The sequence below is a fragment of the Callospermophilus lateralis genome, chromosome 7, assembly GCF_048772815.1.
Source record: "Callospermophilus lateralis isolate mCalLat2 chromosome 7, mCalLat2.hap1, whole genome shotgun sequence".
NCBI lineage: Eukaryota > Metazoa > Chordata > Mammalia > Rodentia > Sciuridae > Callospermophilus > Callospermophilus lateralis.
The window spans coordinates 90,301,878-90,322,812 of NC_135311.1; the positions used below are offsets into that span (position 1 = coordinate 90,301,878).

Below are 20,935 nucleotides of genomic sequence, written 5' to 3' on the forward strand. Positions count from 1 at the left end.
GGGCATGCTAGGCAAGTGCTTTACTACTGAGCACTAACTGAATTTCTTTTATTACCTGTTTAACCAGCCTTTCTCTGTCTTCCCTTCCCTTCCCCTTCTCAGCCTCTCGTGGATAATATTATACTCTCTACTTTTGTGAGACCCACTTTTTTAACTTCCACATACAAGTGATAACATGTAGTGTTTGTCTTCTGTGTCTGGCTTATTTTACTTAACATTGATATCCTTCAGTTCCATCTATGTTGCCACAAAGGAAGGGTTTTCATTCTTTTCTATGGCTGAATAATATTCCATTGTATATCTAGACCACATTTTCTTTATGCATTCACCCATCAGTGAACATCTCAGTTAATTCCATATCTTGACTATTCTGAGTAGTCCTGTGATAAACATGAGAGTGCAGAAATCTCTTCAGCTTCCTGATTTTTTAAAAAATATATAACCAATAGTGGGATTGTTGAGTCATGTGGTAGTTCTATTAGTGTTTTGAGGAAATCATGCTGTTTTACATAATTACTATAGTAATTTGCATTCCCACCAAGAGTATCCAAGAGTTCCCCTTTCTCTGCATCCTTATCAGAATTTTCTTGTTTTTTAAATGATAACCAATAATATCTCGAGGTGGTTTCAATTTGCATTTCCCTGACTTGTGGAGAACCTTTCACATGTCCATTTGCTATTGAGTTATTTGAGTTCCTTATGTATTCTGAATATTAATTCTTTTTCAGATGACAAGTTTGCAAATATTATCTCTCATCTTATAATTTGTCTCCTCATTCTGCTGATTGCTTTCTTTGCTATGCATAAGCATTTTAGTTTATATGGTACCATTTGTCTATTCTTTATTTTTGCTGCCTGTGCTTTTCAGGTCTTATCCAAAAAATCTTTGCCCCTATCAATAGCCTAACGTGTTTTTCCTGCATTTTCTTTTAGTAGTTTCACGTCTTACATCTAGGTCTTTTATCCATTTTGAGTTGATAGTTGTATATGGTGAAAAGTTGGGGTTTAGTTTCATTCTTCTGCACATGGATATTCTGTTTCCCCAACACCATTTATTGGAGTCTTTTTTCCAACATATGTTCTTGGCACCTTTGTTGGACTCACTTGACTGTCAATTTGTGGTTTTATTTCTGGGTTCTTGGTTGGTGTGTCTGTTTTTTCACCAGTACAATGCCAATAGGATTTGATGACAATAACTTTGTAATATGTTTTGAAGTCAGGTGTTGTGATACCTCCAGCTTTGTTCTTTTTGCTCAGGGTTGCTTTGGTTATTTGGGATCTTTTGTTACTCCATAAAAGTTTTCCATTGTTTTTCTTTCTGTGAAGAATGCCATCAGAATTGGGATAGGGATAGCAGCGAGTTTGTAGATTGCTTTCACTAGAATGGACATTTTAACAATATTAGGTCTTCCACTTCATAAACATGGGATGTCTTTCTATTTGTGTGTATGGATGTTTTTCAATTTCTTTATCCTCTTGGTTAAATTTATTCCAAGGTATTTCATTTTAAGGTGTTTTTTTTTGTTTTTGTAGTGACTGTAAATGGAATTGCTTTCTTTATTTCTTTTTCAGCTAGTTCATTAATGATTTATATAGAAACATTACTAGTTTTTATAAATTGAATTTTTATCCTACCCCTTTACTGAATTTATTGGTTCTAACAATTTTTTGGTTACATCTTTAGGTTTTTCTGTACATAAGAACATGCCATATGGGAACAATTTGACTTCCTTCTTTATTTCTTTATTGCCTGATAGCTCTCATGAGGATTCCAGCACTATATTGAGCGAGAGTGATAAAGTGGGTATCCTAGATTTATTCCAGATCTCAGGAGAAAAACTTCCAAGTTTTCCCTATTGAGTATGTTGTTAGCTGTGGGTTTGTCATTTATGTGGACTTTATTGCGTTGGGGTACATTTTTCCCTATATCTAATTTGTTGAAAGTCTTTTTAATTTTTAATTTGTTCTAATTAGTTATACATGACAGTAGCATTTTGACACATTGTACACAAATGGACCATAACTTCTCATTCCTCTGGCTGTACATGCTGTTGAACTCGATCATAAAAAATGTTGGGGGTGGAGCTGAGGTTGTGGCTCAGCGGTAAAATGCTCATTTAGCATGTGCAAGGCCCTGGGTTCGATCCTCAGCACCACATAAAAAAATAAATTAAATAAAGTATTGTGTTCAACTACTTCTAAAACATAAATATTAAATAAATAAATAAATGTTGCATTTTACCAAAAGCTTCTTCTTCATCTACTGAAATGATCATTTGATTTTTACCCTTCATTCTATCAATGAGATGAATCATGTTTATTGATTTGACTATGTTGAACTGTCTTTAAATGCCTGGGATAAATTCCATTTGTTTATGGTATACAGTCTTTTTAAAAATGCTATTAAATCCAGTTTGCTAGTATTTTGTTGAGGACTTTTACATCCATGTTTATGGGTGCTATTGACCTGTAGTTTCCTTTTGTTGTTGTGTCTTTGTCTTGTTTTGGTGTCAAGATAATGCCACACTCATAGAATGAATTTGGAGGAGTTCCATTTGTGTAGAATATCATTGTCCATCCATTCATTTCAGTCTATATGTGTCTTTTTACCAGTGAAGTAAATTTCTTTTCTTGTTTTTTTAAGGAGAGGGGGGGCGGAGAGAGAGAGAGAGAGAGAGAGAGAGAGAGAGAGAGAGAGAGAGAGAGAGAGAACTTTTTTAATATTTATTTTTTAGTTTTTGGTGGACACAACTTCTTTGTTTGTATGTGGTGCTGAGGATCAAACCCAGGCCCCATGCATGCCAGGCGAGCGCGTTACCGCTTGAGCCACATCCCCAGCCCAGTGAAGGTATCTGTAATTTAATATATATAAATGATCTAATCTTTGAAACTAATTCAGGAAAAGCTGGATCATTTTTTTTCTAGTTGTTTTTTCTCTATTCAGAACTCTTCTGATCATAGAGATGTACCTACTCTATGTGGTGAGAGTACATTTCTATTAAAGCAGAGAAGTTTTTTTTCTTTAGTATTTGAACTTTAGATGTTTGCTTACATTTGTAGAAATAAATTTGTGTTAATATAAAGGCTAAGTTTTAAGACAAAGGAAATAAAAGTTACTAAAAAAGAATGATAATGTGATAATGTCCATCTCAGAGGAGTTTTTGAGACTGAAAAAAAATATTATATTTGAAAATATTTAAAGAACCAGATAGCTGTTATAATTAGAGACTTGGAATGTGAATGAATAAATGAATAATCAAATGAAACTATGTATCAATAGACTCATGGGAAGAAATAATTTCTAAGATAGCTTTTAATTTTCCCAATATTTAGGCAGAAAATGAAGAGCCCTTGCATATTCCACATTCACAGAATAGACAAGGATGTAGAAGATCATTGAATTCTTCAATCTTTTCTCCTATATCCAGCAATCAATCTAATGCTTATACAAAAGGAAGAGACTCTACTTTCAAAGGTATACAAATTGCATGCTACTATTGAAATAACCGAAAGTTAAATGCATTTAAATTTAGAATACAATCATTAAGAAAATCCTTTACTAAAGAATATCAATCTTTGATCATACTACCATATATGTCATGACTTTAAGAACATCTCAAGACTTTCTAATACAAAAATGATAAAGTCCAGATTACTTGATAAGACATATAGCATATAGAATCTTTCTAGCTTTCTAGTCTTCTAACTACCATGTGATTTGATTCGTTATTCATTGATTCATTCTGGGTTTTGTTTGTTTCTTTTTATGGGGGTATCAGGGATTGAACTCAGGGGCACTTGACTACTGAGCCACATCCCCAGTCCTATTTTATATTTTATTTAGATACAGGGAGTCACCGAGTTGCTCGAAGCCACACTTTTGCTAAGTCTGGCTTTGAATTTGCGATCCTCCTGTCTCAGCCTCCTGAGCCACTGGGAGGCTGCCACATACGAAGCAATTCAAAAGAATATTCCAAATGTCAGCAATTTCTTTTCCTAGGAGAAAGTAACAATACTAAAAGAACCAGTAAAAAAATATTCTCGTTAATTGTCCTCCAGGTGTGAACCACTGCTCACAAACCATTCTGTTTTGTTTTTGTTTTTTTGTACAGGGGTTGAACTCAGGGGCATTAACCACTGAGCAACATGCCCAGCACTTTTTATTTTTTATTTTAAGACAGGGTTTCACTAAATTGCTTAGACCTTCTTAAAGTTGATAAAGTTAATATTCTAGATAACTGTGTGGATAATAATGTCCATTGAAAAAGAGAAAAGCTTTTTGTATCCCTTTGTAAGAATGAAACAAAAAAAAAAATGTTCCCCCAAAGAAGACTTTCCATTATGTCTCCTTGGCTACAATAGCCTCATGTATTCATAACTAAACCAACAAGTAACCATTAGCTTAAATCATTTTTTCCAGCTTTTAAAATGACTCACAGTAAGGAATTCTTTTATTTTTTCAGTAATGGAGATTGACCCCAGGGATACTCTATCACTGAGCAACACCCCAGCTCTTTTTATTTTTAATTTATTTTTATTTTTAAAGAAATGCCTATCTTTTTAAAATAACTTTCATTTTAATTTTATGTAGTGTTTACATATTGAACCCAATACCTCACATGTGCTAAGCGAAGTGCTCTACCACTGAGCTACAGCCCTGGCCCTTTTATTTTTTTATTTTGAAACAAGGTCTTGCTAAATTTCTGAGACTGTCATCTAACTTATGATTAACCTCCTGCCTCAGCCTCCAGAATCTCTGGGATTACATGAGTGTAACCGGTAAGCCTGACAAAAAATATCTTTTAATATTACACTCATATAGAGATATACAAATATAGATCTAGATATTCTGCTATATGCTAGAAGATTCAGGTTTACGGAGTCCAAATTATCTCTCTTTCTTTCTGTTAGTTGAACTTGATTGCAATATTTCTGTGTTTTGTATGGTTATTGCTAAGGATTTATGTGAGACATTCTATTATACTTTATTCACTTTCATGTTTTTCAAAGGCTAATCAGCCAACACTAAGTTGACTTCACAAAACATAAATGGGTGACTCATCACAGTTTAAAAAACACAAGCTTAGATCATTCAAGATTTACTCCTTCAAGCAGGAAAAGACTCTATTCTCCCCTGAAGAAAATTGTTGTCTCTAAGAGCAATGGCAGGATGTTCTACTCTTTTAGGAAGCAGATGTCTAAAAAATTTCTCGAATCATTGTATAAAAGTATTTTTAAAAACTTTTTTTTAAAATCTAAGTTCAAAATTAAGACTTCTGGGGACAAAAATAAATACAAGTTTATCCTGGCCAAAATGAATCACAAAAAGAAGGAAAGTTTATTAGATTGAAAGTACTCTAGGGTGGTTTATTTTAGACACGTAGAAAATCTGCCACATATTACAATACGAAGCAAATCAAAGGAATATTCCTATGTCAGTGAACAATTCCTTTTCATGGGACAAAGGAACAACACTAAAAGAACCAGTAGAAAACATACCCATTAATTGTCTTCCAGCATCATCACAAAGACTACATGCACACACTCACCTTGGGTCCATCAACAACAGACTGCAGAAGGATAGAAACCCTTCCTGTGGGATTTCTTTCCTCATTGCAAGTCAAACAGTATTCCAAGTGTATGTTGGCAGCATTTTGAGAGAAATGTGATGGCCATGACTAGTCATTTTTTTCTCTGAATCATGAATATTACTCCAAATATATTCAGACTCAGAGGCAAAATCCTCCTAACATAGAGAAGCAAGGTATTGAAAGGAAAGTTGACAACAAGAAGAGACAGGAAACTATTTCCCAGGAATCATTTTTGGATGTATGCAATGTCGAAATGATTCCATCAAACGGCCCATGGGCTGTGAGACCTTTCTTTGACTAAATTCCTCCTGAAACTGAATTGCTTATCCAAAAAAAAGGGATTAAAAAAAATGAAATCCAAATGACACCTCACATGCAAATGGACAGAGTACCCGTTGCCACCATCACCTTAGAGTCAGGAAAGGTTTCACTAAATACACAGTTCACAGAAATAAATTTCCCTATGATTATTTTTATGGTTCCTAGGAACTAGCCTCCTGTCTCTTCTGTTATCAATTTTCCTTTCAACACCTTGCTCCTCTAAGTTAGGAGGATTTTGTCTCTGAGTCTGAATACAACTGAAGTAATATGATCCAGAGAAAGAAATGACTCCATGTGAGTGATATGTTTTTTTCCCATCCTGTGACCTTAGGTCTGCAGATGTCTTTGCCTATTAGGTGAGTCTCTTGGAGACAGCATATTGTTGGGTCTTGTTTTTTTAATCCAATCTGCTAGTCTGTGATTGATGAGCTTAGGTCATTAATGTTCAATGTTATTATTAAGATATGATTTGTATTCCCAGTCATTTTGGATTATTTCTAGTTTTTAATTTGACTTAGTTTCTCCTTTGATTGACTATTTTTTTTAGTATTGTTCCTCCTTTTGCTGGTTTTCACTTTTTTTTTTTCTCATTTCATCTTCATGGAGTGTTTTGTTGAGAATATTATGAACTTCAGGCTCTCTGGTTGAAAATTCTCTTAATTTTTGTTTATCATGGAAGGTTTTTATTTCATCTTCAAATCTGAAGCTTAATTTTGCTGGATATAGGATTCTTGGTTGGTATCCATTTTCTTTCAGAGCATGGTATATGTTATTCCAGGACCTCCTAGATTTGAGGGTCTGGTTTGAGAAATCAGCTGAGATCTGTAATGGTTTCCACCTATCTGTAATCTGATATTTTTTTTCCTTAACAGCCTTTAAAATTCTATACTTACTCTGTATGCTAGGCATTCTCATTATACTGTGCTTTGATGTGAGTCTGTTGTAATTTTGCACATTTGGGGTCCTGTAAGCCTCTTATGTTTGATATTCTATTTTATTCTGTAGATCTGAGAAATTTTCTGGCATTATTTCATTGAAAAGATTGTGCATTCCTTTGGTTTATATTTCTATGCCTTCACCTATCCTGATAGATCTTAAATTTGGTCTTTTCATATTATCCCATAATTCTTGGAAGTTCTTTTCATTGTTTCTTAACATCTTCTCTCTGTGGTCAACTCTATGTTCAAGATTATATATTTTGCTTCATTGCATGAGGTTCTGTCTTCCAAGTTGCCTAGTCTGTAAGTGATGATTTCTATTGAATATTTAATTTGTTTCCTTCATTTCAAGGATTTCTGTTTTTTTTTTCACACTCTCTATCTCTTTATTGAACTGATCTTTTGCTCTCTGTATTTGCTCTCTTACATCATCCTTTACTTTGCAGATCAGTTTAACCATGTACATTCTAAACTCCTACTCTGACATTTCTTTCACTGTGGTGTCAATGGATTCTGTTATTGGAGTTTCTTTGTTTTCTTGGGGTGATTTGTTCCCTTGCTTTTTCATGTTGTTTGTATGTCTACCTATATAACAGTATGGATCTGAGGCCGTAGAGTTTTTACCCTGTGGACTTATAGTATCCCTGAAGCTTTCCAGTATCTCACTGTTTAGGGGGAGACAAGTAATAACAACAACCAACGCAAATAATTTACAGCATTAAACCAAATAGTTTCTGCTATGATGTCTACAATGTTAATTATCACAATAAACAGAAAAAATATGATCAGTTATTGCCCATAATAAAAACAGCAAGTTTGCAAAAGGGTTTACATTTTCAAATAATAGACAAAGATAAAACAGAAATGATATAGGATGTGATGATTATGAAGGAGGAAGAGAGAAGATAGAAGTCCATATTAAAGGAAGAGTGAAAGAGAAAAATAGAGATTGGCTGTTAGCAGAAGAAAAGAGAGAATCAAGCAAAACAGTAGGAGAAAATTTTTTAATTAAAAATAAAAATAAGGAATACAAAACAAAACTAAAATATGCTAGTCAAAAATCCTAGTTCACAAAAACTAATCCATGTAAAATAACTGGCCTCAAAAATGCTAGAAATGAGAAGTAGAAAAAAAAATTGAAACTGTATAAATGTTCATGTGCCATTAAGGTCACAATTAAAGAACTAGAGAAAAAACTTTTTTGATGAAAAGTTATAGAATTCTTTCCATTGGAGTTGAAAATATTCTCAGCTTCTCTTCTCAGCAGCAATATTCTCTCTTCTCCTCTCAGGTGGCGTCTTCTGGAGTGTGATGCTCTGCCCTCTGTATTGCTAGAGTATTTTAAGTTGTAAAATATTTTATACAAATATTTTCTAAATGCCGTAATATATGTGTGTCTTTTATGAAAATCTTTTATAATTTCAGCTCAAATCGGAAAAAATACTAGAAAACCATTGGAGTCAATTGGTTTCTTAGAAGATGATGTAAATAAGAGGTAATTCACTTTAAAACTTTTAACATTCTATTCAGTTCAGTGATGTTTCTAGTAGGATATGAGTTTTTCCTTTAATTTTATAATTGATCACAATGAATTTATTCTAGCTTATTTTCAACATTTAGTTCCATATAGTGCCATCCAGTGAATGGTCCAAGGCTATTCAGCTAATAGGCATTACGTCCAGACTTGGAGCAAAGTTAGCTGGCGAGGAAGCCCTGAAAAAAAATGAGCAGAGGGAACAGAGTTATGTTTTTGTAGTAGAGAGGTGAATTTAATCACACTATAACATGAATGTGAAAAAAAGTAGCTTCTTTATTTTTTCCGTCAAGTTCTGATCTTTCTCAGGAGCCTCTAAACCTCTATAATTTTAAAAAGTCCTATTAACCCAATGTATTTAAACTCTGTTTAGAGCAATGATGAATAATCTCTTGAGGTTTAACTCATTCTTCTGTTTCTTTCCAAGATAATATCTGAGGAGTATACAGGTGAGGGGCTCAATGAATTCTGAGAATGAGGAAAATGTACCTGACCAATGTACCTGTGCTGCTATCAGGATTGGCAACCCCAGGATTCATGAAACCCATGGCGTGTTCTCCCTGAGCTTGGCTATGGCCCATTCTTGGTTCTCACTGGTGTGGAAGGCCCTCTGAGTCTGTGTCATGCCCTCCAGGCTGGTTCTCTTTCCTCGAGGCTATCTATACTTCACCTTTGTCAAACCTTTGCTGCAGGTCACCTCCATCCTGCAATAATAAGCCCTTGTGACTAGCCTAAAATCACTATCCACATCCTGAGTGAGCCCAGGAAGACCTGGAATCCTCTTTATGCTTATTTCATCCTCCTAACAAAACTTAAAGTCACCTTATGTTGACATGAATCTGCAAAGCTTCTCTCATACTCTCACTAAAGGGCGGGGCTAAGAATTCTCTACTTGTATGCTCTCCTCAACCTACATAATACATTCCGTTCCCACCTCAAAGTCCCACAAAAGACTGTCTTGCTGCCACCTCTGCTTTGCTGTTTCCTGCTGCACAACCAGACTGATGATCTTATCTGGTTGAAAGTCTATGGAACAGGAATTGGAGATGTCGTCAGTGACTTGTATAGGGATAAGCAGAGGCAGACAAGAACTGAAAACCTGAAATTAATCCAATAAACCATTCCTTGAACTTGTGTTCATTTTCAGAAGGAAGTATCTTCCACCAACGAATGATTTCAGTACAGAAGAAAAGAAGCCAATCACAAGTGATCCATTGAGTGACCACTGTTCAGTAAGAAAGAACACCTTGCTCCCCTTGTGTTTTGAGGATGAACTGAAAAATCCAAATGCCAAAATAGTGGACATTAGTCCAGCAGAGACAGAAACTTCTCAAATGGTAATATCTACTATTATTTGATAAATACTAATACTATGAACTTCAGAGAAAGCTAAAAAGAAAACCTGTCATAAAAGTTATCTAGTCTGGAATCATTCAAGTATAGCTCTAGACTACTCCACTGGGGCCCTTGCGATTGTACAGATCAGTTCACAACTGATACTGAAGGGATTACACTTTCTAAGGCCTTTGCTCTTGATGCCTCTCAAAGCTAGATATGGTCTCTACCACCCTCACTAGAGTAGTTTCCACAGTCTGCAATTTTTCACACTGCCTCCTTTTTCTGAACTGAAGACTCTCCTAGGTATATCTGATTGGCAGAGCCTATATCAAAGGCCTGTGCTCAAGCCCCAGAAAGGCTGCCTAAGATAGTTTCTGCCTCACCTAAGGACACATAGACCTGTAAGGTAGGAAATTCCCTAAGGTGTTGGGCAGATCAAAAAATATAAGAGACTTTCACTACTGTGGCTTAATAGGAAATCTTGTGATCACAAAACTAAATATTTTTTCTAGTAATCATAGACGTCAAAAGCACTCATAAAAGATGAATTTAATTTCACTTTTTTGGGGTGGGGGAGACCAGGAATTGAACTCAGGGACACTTAACTATTGAGCCATATTCCCAGCCCTATTTTTATATCTTATTTAGAGACAGGGTCTCACTGAGTTGCTTAGTGTCTTGCTTTTGCTGAGGCTGGCTCTGAACTCATGATCTTCCTGTCTTAGTCTCTTGAGACAGGCTTGAATTTAATTTTTTATTTCACTAATTACAGCCTTAAAGAAAAAGTAACAATCATTGATTTACATTTGCCAAATAAATACTGATAATATATGTATTTGACCAATTTCTTTGGAGTTAAAACTTTTTACTTAGGACAAGACAGAGAATATGAAAACTAAAAAAGGAAATGAGGGGAAAATTTAAAATTGCAAATCATACAAACAGATTTCACCATTATTGTGGTAAAAAGTCTGTCTTTAAGTCAACCTATTATTTTGGCTATTTTATTCCACAAATATATGTTACATATTTTTTGTATGCTAAGTATTATGCTAAGTATTGGTTTACAATAGATATAACCATTATCAGATAATTTTAAATTTTTTGAATTTGTACTAGAATAACCCAGTGTTTGTAATTTTGGTTTACAATCAGTTATGTCTCTTATAGTTTTTTTTACATAATCATTTTTTGGTATGCTTTTTAAATTACAGAAGATAGAAACTTAAAAAATACCATCCCAATGTTCTATCCTATATGAAAATTTTATTTTCATATTTAAAATATTTATAGCTTTTTACCTCAATAGACTTATGACTAAGTATTCTTTCCTTTAATTCTCAGGAACAAAAGGACACAAATCCCATAATTTTCCATGATAAAAAATATATTCAAATGTTACTTTTCTCAAAAAATGGTCTTTCTGCCCATCTTTGGCAAAATGAAAAACTTTACCCTCATAAAAGAACAAATTTTGTTTTGGAAAGAAACTGTGTGATGCTCAAATCTTTTATTGGCAATGAAGTGATTACCTTTTCTGAACCCCAAAGAACTACACATATAACATTTGAAAAAGATAAACAAGCCACACCTTTGAGAGTGGACCAAAAAACAGTGAAGAACACTTGTGATCAGCCATCAAAAGACAGACTTTGGAGTAGAAGTTATACTATCTCACCGACTTTTTCCCATTTCACAAAAAAATGTGTGGGCTATTTTGATAAACCTGTTATTCGAGAAAAGAGTGATAAAACTCACAAATTTGAAAGAATGCTTTCTACAGTGAAGCCGGTGCACACACACAAATTCACTGCCTCACCTATTAAAGACTACTCAAAGCCTTCGAAAAAAATACTGGAAGTTCATAAAATAAGTGACGTAACACCGTTGGATGATTTGTTAAAGTTGTCAAAAGATGATTAAAGGCCTCCAAAGATGTCATTTGTACAGTAGTATTTTGGTAACAGGAAGCAAATAACCAAGTTTCAAGATGATAAAAGAAATTCAAATTGTAATATTCTAATGAATGGCTTAAGAAAGCAAGGCATAGAAACTGGAGTTACAAATCGACAGTGGTCCAATGGAGAAAAATCAACATTTTTTTAGTAAATAATAGGACACTGGGAAATAATTATCAATTAGAGGGACTAGTCCATGACTTTTTACTATCTCAATTAGATTGATCAGTCATTAGCATTCCTAGAGTAAAGTCTGATTCAAGACCAAGAATGACATGCACTAACCAGATATTTGCTGTTGGAAGCTACTAAGCTTGTTCCATTGTTGAATATCAAATGAGACAAACATACCTTTAATTTATCACTGTGGAATTAATCATTATCAGCATTTTAGAGAACCATGGATAAATAGTATCACATTAACAATGTATACAATTAAAAGAGTTTTTGTAAAATTCTGAGTAACTTTTTTTTGTTAGAGATATTGGAACTTCACTATATATAGTGCTTTTTCCAAGTGTAAATTTGATTTTTTAAAAATGAATTGTTAAATAATTTAAAAGAACAACTTATTCTTAGTTGAAGTTAAATAATTTTGATAGCAAAGCCTATAAAATATATTTTGACATTACATTTTATTTATTTCTCATTAACTTCTCGTTATATCAAACAATATAAAGGCAGAATTCATCTTAGAAACAACTTGCATTTCAAAAGTTCATTTGTGATCCATTTCTTTGGAATTCAGAATATATCTTACATAAAAATAATCTTGGGGGGCGGGGCAGTAGAGCACTTGCCTAGCATGTGCAAAGACGTGGGTTCAATCCCCAACATGGAAAAAAACCCAAAATCTTGTAAGTGATAAATTCCAAGGTTACCCCACAAAAGACTTCTTAATTTATCATTTTATCCCAGAGAGTTTAAGTAAAAATGGTAAAAAGCAATAATCATATAATTCCAATAATTAAAAAGAGAAAGCTGAGTAAGAAAAGACTTTTTAAAAAAATCTTCACTTTTAGTACTTGAGGAGAGAAGCTGGCTGGGTTAGAAGCATTTACGGGAAGGTTTTGGGAGCCCTTGAGAATTTCCCGGGGGAGGAGGTCGCGGGCGTAGGAGGAGGTGGGGCGGAGCTGTCGCCGCTTCCTTTCTTCCTGTTTCTGGCTGCGGAGGTGGGAGAGCGGCTGCAGCTCAGTCATGAGTTACTTTTCTTTTTCCCTCTGTTCTGTTCTAATTGTCATCCATTCTCCCCCTGACTTCCCTCCTTTAGAGTCAGGACAAAGCAGAACAGTTTCCCAAGTCCCCTGCCGGGTCACAAACTCTTCGTAAGTAACCATAAGAACAACAGGGAGGAGAACACAGAGTTAATGGTATAAGGGATGATGGCAGCAACAGAGAGAAGTGTGAGTGAGCCTTGGGATAGGGCAGACAGGAGTGAATTTGGACAAACGAAATAAAATGATCATCAGTCTCAATTTATTTTGTCTCCATCTTAAGATGGGGACAACAGTACTTTATTACAATTTGAGTATTTTCAGGATTAAATAATACATAGTATTTTGAGCATTGCAGCATTCAATAAAAATTCCCTTCCTTTTCCCGCCTTTTCCCCTTAGTCTGCTCTTAATGTAAGTATAACTTCTTAAAAGATATTCTCAGAAGTGTCTCAAAGTGTCCAATTTTTTTCTAAATTAAATGTTACACGTATCTATAGTATTCAGACTTTAGCCCACAGTATTAGTTAAACTGTTCTGGAAGTTTCGGCAGGTGCTTCTGAGCTTCATCCCTTAAGAAAGTATTGCAGTAACTTAAAATTACATTTGGCTGAAGATTCTTCATTAAAGCAACTTCATAACTGGGAGCAGGGGATTCTGAGAAGGTGGCAACCTAACTTCGGCACCTTTCTCTTCTACCTTCAGCTTGAATCTAACTTCTCTTCGGTAGCTGCTGGGGCTATCAAGCAATGGGGTCAAGATCAGACTTGGATTCTCTTCTAAAATGACATCTGAACATATCCTCAAAGGCCAGTCTTGCAGATGGTATTGTACATTGCTTGGCTGGCCAGTTTGGATCTGTGGATCACCCCACTGGAAGGTTGCCTTGGATTCTGTGTAAGTGTTCTGGAGGCCAAAAAGAAACCACTAAACCCATGAAAAGCTGTCAGGGATCCATGAGTTTTCTCCCAGATGCCTCACTAGGGGACTGTGGTCTGCTTATTTCTGTTAAATAAGCAGAGGCCATTAGCCTGAGGTTGTTTCCATGCTTTGAGAAATGGCAGCCTAACTAATGGCAGTAACTAATGGCAGCCTAACTCAGAATATAAATAAACTGGAACCCAATTTAGGAATATGACAAATAGCTGAGTTTCAGCCAATCACAGGAGAGGGTTTCAGCAACACAGGCAGCCAATGCATCACCCCATACCCAATAAGGCAAATGCCTCATCACACCAAGCCCAAATAGATGGCTAGTTGTAACTACTCATGTGATTACTTTGCTTCTATATTCAGCCTATAAAAGCTCACTGCTCACACTGCTGGGCAGAGTTCTCTGAACGTCTGATTCTAAAGTGCTGCCTGATTCATCAATCATTCTTTCTCAAACCGTGCTAAATCTATATTATTTAAAGTTTTTCCTTTAACATTTCTATAGCCCCAGCCCACAGTAGGCAAGACGACTATCTTCTACCACGCACAGGTCTATGGTCACTAAGGTACTGCAACAGTCTCATAAAAGTGGGAGCATAACTTTCCTAATATGAAAGGAAATGATAGGAACTCATCTGATTTACCATAAGATTAATAATTATGCATAGTAAGTAAGGAAAAATGAATAAAGATCACTTATTCCCTACCTCTCTAGTTTTCCTGTGTAGAGCCTTCCTTATAATAGCCCCAATGATTTCCTACCTCACCCATTACTTCTCCTCATTGAGGAGTGTAAAACCTGATTAGAGGTGGTAGCAGTCTGCCCAAGTTTCTTGATTGGATAAGACTCATCCAATAAAAGAATATAAGAGTTGGGAATGATTATTTTCTCTTTTTGCTCTAATTCAAAAGGAGCAGCAATCCTTGGTAAACGTGTGCATTCTGGAGACTCACATGTACGTCGGATGAGCCATCTCACGATTGGTGATTGAGAAGCAGAACAGTCCTACTTGAGTCCATTTTTCTCTCAAACCTAAGCCATGCTGTCAAACAGCTTAAACTCTGTTATGATTGCCATCAACCTACCTGCTACATCTATCTTTCAGTTACCTTCAAATTTGAGCGGGGAAGACAGGCATTATTTTCTTAAGTCTCCTCAGACTCTCTGTTAGGGTTCTTCAGAGGAACAGAACTGATAGGATATATGTAGTTATAAGGGTGGATTTGTTGGATTCACATGATCAGAGGCTGAGTAGTCCCCCAATAGCCCTCTGCAGGCTGGAGAGCCAGGGAAACCCACTAGCAGCTTAGTTCAAGAAACACAAAATGGGTCAATAAGGCAGCCCCAGTCAGAATGATGGTCTGGAAAGCCACTGAGCAAATCTGTATTCAAAGGCTAAAGAATCTAACTTTGATGTCCATGGATGATAGCAGCAGGAAAAAAAAAAAAAAATGCACCCACTCAAGAAAGTTCCAGCTCAGTTGCATAATTGAGCTTTCTTCTTCCACATTTTCATTCTGTCTGGACCTCCAACCTACTGGACAATGCCACCTGTGTATAGGGCCAATTTTCCCCACTCAGTTTGCTGACCCACATGCCAGTTTTCTCTGGAAATACCCTCACAGATACCCACTGACAAATGCTTTACTACTTTTCTAGGTATTCCTCAAATTTAGTCAAGCTGACAACCAAAATTAGCCATCACAAATCCCAACACATTTCTTTCAATGTACTTTCTCTGATTCTATCACATATAGCATTTAAGATTTAAAAAATCAATCAATGCTGCCAGGACTGGGAAAGACTCATAGGGCAGATTTGTATTTTAGAACCTTTGGATTCTTTGCACCTGGCACAGGTACAGGCCCAGAATGAATGTGGATAGGGTGGCAGGGGAAACTGCTACAGCAACTCAAACTGTTTGCAAGTCATCAATCTTGCCTTGCTTTCTGAGCCACACTCTCATGGAACTCAGATTCTAGTGCCCTGGACCGTCTTCACCCATTTCCATGCCTGCTCCAGCTTGGTTCAGTCTAAATCCCTACTTGTTCCTGCATGACTAATGGACATTCAGTATGTGTTATCTACTCACAAAGAACGCTTTCTATGAGAACATCACATAGTTAAATGTGATATGACATTTTACCGTCTTTGTCAAATTATATGCACAGCTGGAAATTTTTCTTCCAGTTAAAATAAGTAATTGGTCCTTGGCATAAGAAAATCAGATCTATACCTGAGCATAATGAAATTTATTTAACTTTAGTTGGAGTGCACAGCCAAATAGTCACATCAAAAAAATTGATAAGTTTGATCCAGCAAAATCTCTCAATTCTAGCACTTTTATTAATGTAACTGTCCTAGTTAACATTAACACGCCTGGCTTTACTATGAATATGATAACCAGGCAATGGATTTCTCTTGATTTAACTCTTCTTTTTCCTTGTCTCCTCTCTCTCTCTCTCTCTCTCTCTCTCTCTCTCTCTCTCTCACACACACACACACACACACACACACACACTATAGCTTTTAATTGAACTCTGCAGCCTCTGTATTTAGAAATCATAGGGGAAATGATTTTGCCTTTTTCTGGAGGAGAGCTTCTTCCCAGCAGTGGCCATGAAGCCTTGGCTACCTCTGGAATGGAGCAGGCACTGTGCTCAAAGTGCCTGTGCTACTTTCAGGCCTCACTAAAAGACACCAGACAGGAACTGGGTGATGCAATCAAATGGATAATTTGAGAATAATTAAATAAGAGGCTATTCTGAGGGTTCATGTCGTGCCCCAGCACTAGCCATCCCAGTAGCCTATGGGCTGAAAAGAAGTGGGGATTCACAGAATTCAAATAGAGCAGGATGTGATGCCAGCCCATGATAACGCCTTGGGAAGGAAGCTTAGCTAATAATTCCGAACCCTAATTTCCTCTTGCCCTCTTAAGCCTCTGATGTATCTCATTGGCTAAAATCAGAAGTAGGGATTTACAGTGAGGCAAGAAAGTGCACAATTGTAAGAAGGTGCTTAGTGTGAGGTCTGTGCAACAGCAAGGTCAAGCCTGCAAGTAAATGCCCCCTTATGTGTCTAGGTGCCTCTTCTGCCTCATTTTAGTCCCAACCCTGGGTTAAGTGAGTCCAGTGAAGTGATTCATATAAATTAATTCTATTTTGTTCTCCCAAGCATGACAAATAGATTTGAAGGTGAACCGGAAGATATTGAGCACAAACTGTCAGGAAGTTCTCATTGTCATATGTTATAATACTGTGGCTTCCACTAACCCCACTTGATCCACTGTGCTTGATCCAGAAACAATACCTGACCCATTTAGATTTCTTTTAAGTATAATTTTCAAAAGTTAAGCTTGACTCTCATAGAAATATAAACTGAACACTTCTAAGTTTTATTCAACCCATTAATTAATAGAGATGCTAAACTAGTTTGAAAGAAAATATGAGGACATATTTATATAGTCAAGGCAGCCAAAAAATGCTAAAATGAATATGCTAATGAATGCAAAGCTGGTCAATACTGTAAAGGTGATAAATTGAAAACTTTGGGGCTATCTTTTCTGCTGGAAGGAAATCAATGCTATCTCTACAGATAATTTCATTTGCATTGCTATGGGCAGATACTGTTTGCATTATTATTGGTTTTCTGAGTTAACCTCTTCTAAATAGTCTTAGACTTAATTAATCCACCAGCTATCCATCAGATAATTCCCAGCATTCCACTGCAATGCATTCAGTAATCACCTCTCCAATCTCTAAGTACTGGATAATGTTTTTAAACATTTCTCTTCTCCAGGAAGCCATTCAGATGTTCAGTGACACCAGGAACAGTTCATCTTTCTCTGGGAGTCAGGTGCCTAGAGTTGGACGCAGGTGTGGTGTGAATAAAAGAGTGTTTTATTTCAGGAACCCAAAGGGAAAACTAAAACCACTCATTATTAAGGCCAAGGAAATAATATTAATTGTAAATCCTATTTTCTGCTTATTTTACTCTAAGGAACACCTTTATTGTGGACATTCTCTGCCCAGAAAAGACATAGGGCAGTGAGACCACAAGAAAGAAGAAAAGGACTCGTCAGACAAGTAGTGTGCAGTGGTAACCTCCAAGGTGGCCTTTAATTTGTCAACAGGCCTATAGAGAGACAATAGTTCATTTGATCCAAATACTGCACTTTCTGTGAACAATATGTCTAGAACCAAAATATGGGCTCTCCGTTTCAGATATGAACTACCTGTTTAGTGGTTCCAAGTAATTGGTCTTCAGAGGCAGTTTTCTTTTTTTCTCTTGCCTTTTCTCCTGGCATCCTTATAATTTTTGCTTTTTTCCTCTTTTCTTTCATTGTTTTGCTTGTGACCTCAGAAACAAAAAACGGTCTTGTAAATCTTCCAGACTAGAGTTGTCTAATAGCTGTTTCTATCAGCAATGATGGAAATATCGGTATCACTGCTGCTTAGTAGAGTAGCTGCCAGCCACATGTGACTCTGAAACACTTAGAATGTTTCCAGGGCAGGGCTTTTAAAACTTAGCATTATTAATATTTGGGGCTGGATAATTATTTGTTGTTGATGACATTGCAGAGAAAACACATCTGTCCTTCTAGGTAGGACCCAGCACCATCATCCCATTTGACTTTAGCCCTGTTCTCCCAGCCCTCAGCAATCTTATTTAACTCCTATTGACTCCCCCTCATATATTCAGTCCCTGTGGCCATCCCAAACTCTCCCACTCTCATCAGTCTCTTGACCTCATCCTGCCCACCAGTTGCCAGAAGAGAAGCAAAACAGCACCAATTGCAACTGTTGTATGAGATCACTTCCTCATGTAATTCTGGAGTTTACTTAAAATTTCCCATTCTCATGGGGATGATAAATATTAGTGAATTTCTTCATTCTGTGAGAAATTCAAACTGAGGTTACCTGTCTACCTAGATCTAAGAGAGGAAGCTAAGTAAACAAAAACAAGAACAAAAACAAAAGTGCATGCGCACACACACACACACACACACACACACACACACTATGAATGAAGATATAAGAGTATAAGAGGCCAGGGTTCAACAACCAGTTCTGTTAACTCATGTTCATTTGGTAAAGACCTTCAACCTCTTCAAACCTTAGGTTCCCCACCTGTATAACAGGAAAAAATGTTGATTTTTTTCCCTAAGATTTTGGATGATCTTTCTAGGTCTAGACTTTTAAGATTAAACCCTTTTCTTCTTTGCTATTAAATTTTCAATTTAAAAAAATATTTATTGAGTGCTTACTATGTGCCATCACTGAGCTACCTGCTGGGAATGTAACGGTGACAAAACAGACTTGGCTTCTGCCCTCTGGTAGCTTTGTGGGAAAGTTGGCTACCTACCCAATGCTTTGCCCTGGGAATGTTCGACTCTAGAGAGTACAAGTGATCTACCCTGTGGGTTAACCCACAGGGTACTAGGAAAGTGAGACTAGGCTTCCCCTCAGTTCACGATTTCTTCCACACACCTTTATTAACTGTGTAACAGCACTGGAGATTCTATGTAAATGGTTCTACAAGGAACCCAGAACAGACATCAGCCAATCAGAACAAACTATGTCTAAAATATGTTGTCACTCTTAGACTTATTCCTTTGGTTGCTGGTGTATGATTAGGTCTGGCAGATTCCACAGAAGGGACCAGAGTGACCATGGTAGTAGGTCAAGTCTTGGAGGACTTGGGGAAGTTACTTTTTTTTCCTAGTTTTTATAGAAATATTTCAATATTCTAGTTATAGGGTGGCCATACTAGTATGCTACTATTGAATACAAACCCTAAGTAGAATTGATGAGCTAATGTGGACACCCAGCTATATTATTTATCAATAACATTGATCTTTCCAAGATCACCAAAGTCTATAATACCTCTAACATTTTTAGCAATGTCTACTTGGACAATCTTAATTTCAATCTTAATTTTATTTTGCTCATTTGACTCTACCCAAATTTCTACCCAGGACTTCCTTCTCCTGAGCCATTTCATAGTTCTTTTCTCTGAGTTCAAAGTGGATTTATCCAGGGTTTGAACCTGTGGTGCAGTGGTGTAACACTTGCCTAGCATGCACAAAGCCCTGGATTCAATCCTTGATCCTGCAAAAAAGAGAAAAAAAAATAGGTTTATATATCACCTCCTTGTATCGACATGTTATTCTAATACTTGTAATGGTTTAGAGTCCTACACTGTCTTGTTTGTCTCAATGCAATGTCCTTCCTTGGAAATAACTCTAATGGTAGTTATTTTTCTCTAAGTATGGAGAAACTATTTCATGCTTCTATAATCCAGAATGTGTGAAGAATTATTCCACTTCTCTATCTCTCTCTCTCCCTTCCTCCTTCCTTTCTTTCCTTCTCCTTTTCCTTCCTTCCTTCCTTTGTTCCTTCCTTCCTTCATTCCTTCATTCCTTCCCTCCTTTTGTTATTCATTCATTAATTTAACATACATACAGTGTATACCTTCTGTTCTATGTACTGAAAATAGAGCTGTGAGCAAAAACTGAGTTCCCCACTCTTAGGGACGTGGATGAAGATAACAATGGAACTTAATTCCATGGTTCCTCACTTGCATTAACTTTTTCTTAGGCCCCATAAGAGGCATTAGCAAAATATATTTACCTGTCTTATGTATTTTACAAATTTTAAAAAACATACAGAAGATAATTTATTTGCAAGTGGTTAAGATGCTGTCCCTTTCCACTCCAATATTTCTGCCCTTGCCTTTTTAATAGATGATATTTAAATGGCAAAAGATATTTTAGGAATTCTTCTAAGGAGAAGCTGCATTAAGAATAAATCTAATCTGGATCTATAGAGGTGGTATGCAACCACATCTATACAGAGGCATTTAATTAATGGCTTCCAAGAATACTACTACTGCCTATTGTGCTGTCTTATCTACTGCAGGACACAATGGTACAAGCTCAGAGGACATAACATAAAACAAAATGAGTACTATGGTGGCCACTGTGAAGTTTGTGGCTAGAAGCAGAAACAAGATTTGAAACATAAAGTTGGAAGCTAGCTGTAAAACACATTTTCATCACCAATACAGCTACTAGCAAAGAACTGAGGTTTCATCAATACTTAGAAT

General features: G+C 36.3%; 1 protein-coding gene across 1 annotated transcript in view; it reads left to right on the forward strand.

Moving 5' to 3' along the window:
• The window catches only part of C7H1orf141 (chromosome 7 C1orf141 homolog), a 35,818-nt gene extending 24,173 nt beyond the window's left edge, over positions 1-11,645 (forward strand). The window contains exons 4-6 of the mRNA XM_076862578.1: positions 8,273-8,345; positions 9,535-9,721; positions 11,067-11,645. Coding sequence (XP_076718693.1) covers positions 8,273-8,345; positions 9,535-9,721; positions 11,067-11,645 — 839 coding nt within the window. The remainder of the gene's footprint in view (positions 1-8,272; positions 8,346-9,534; positions 9,722-11,066) is intronic.
• Positions 11,646-20,935: the final 9,290 nt, after the last annotated feature.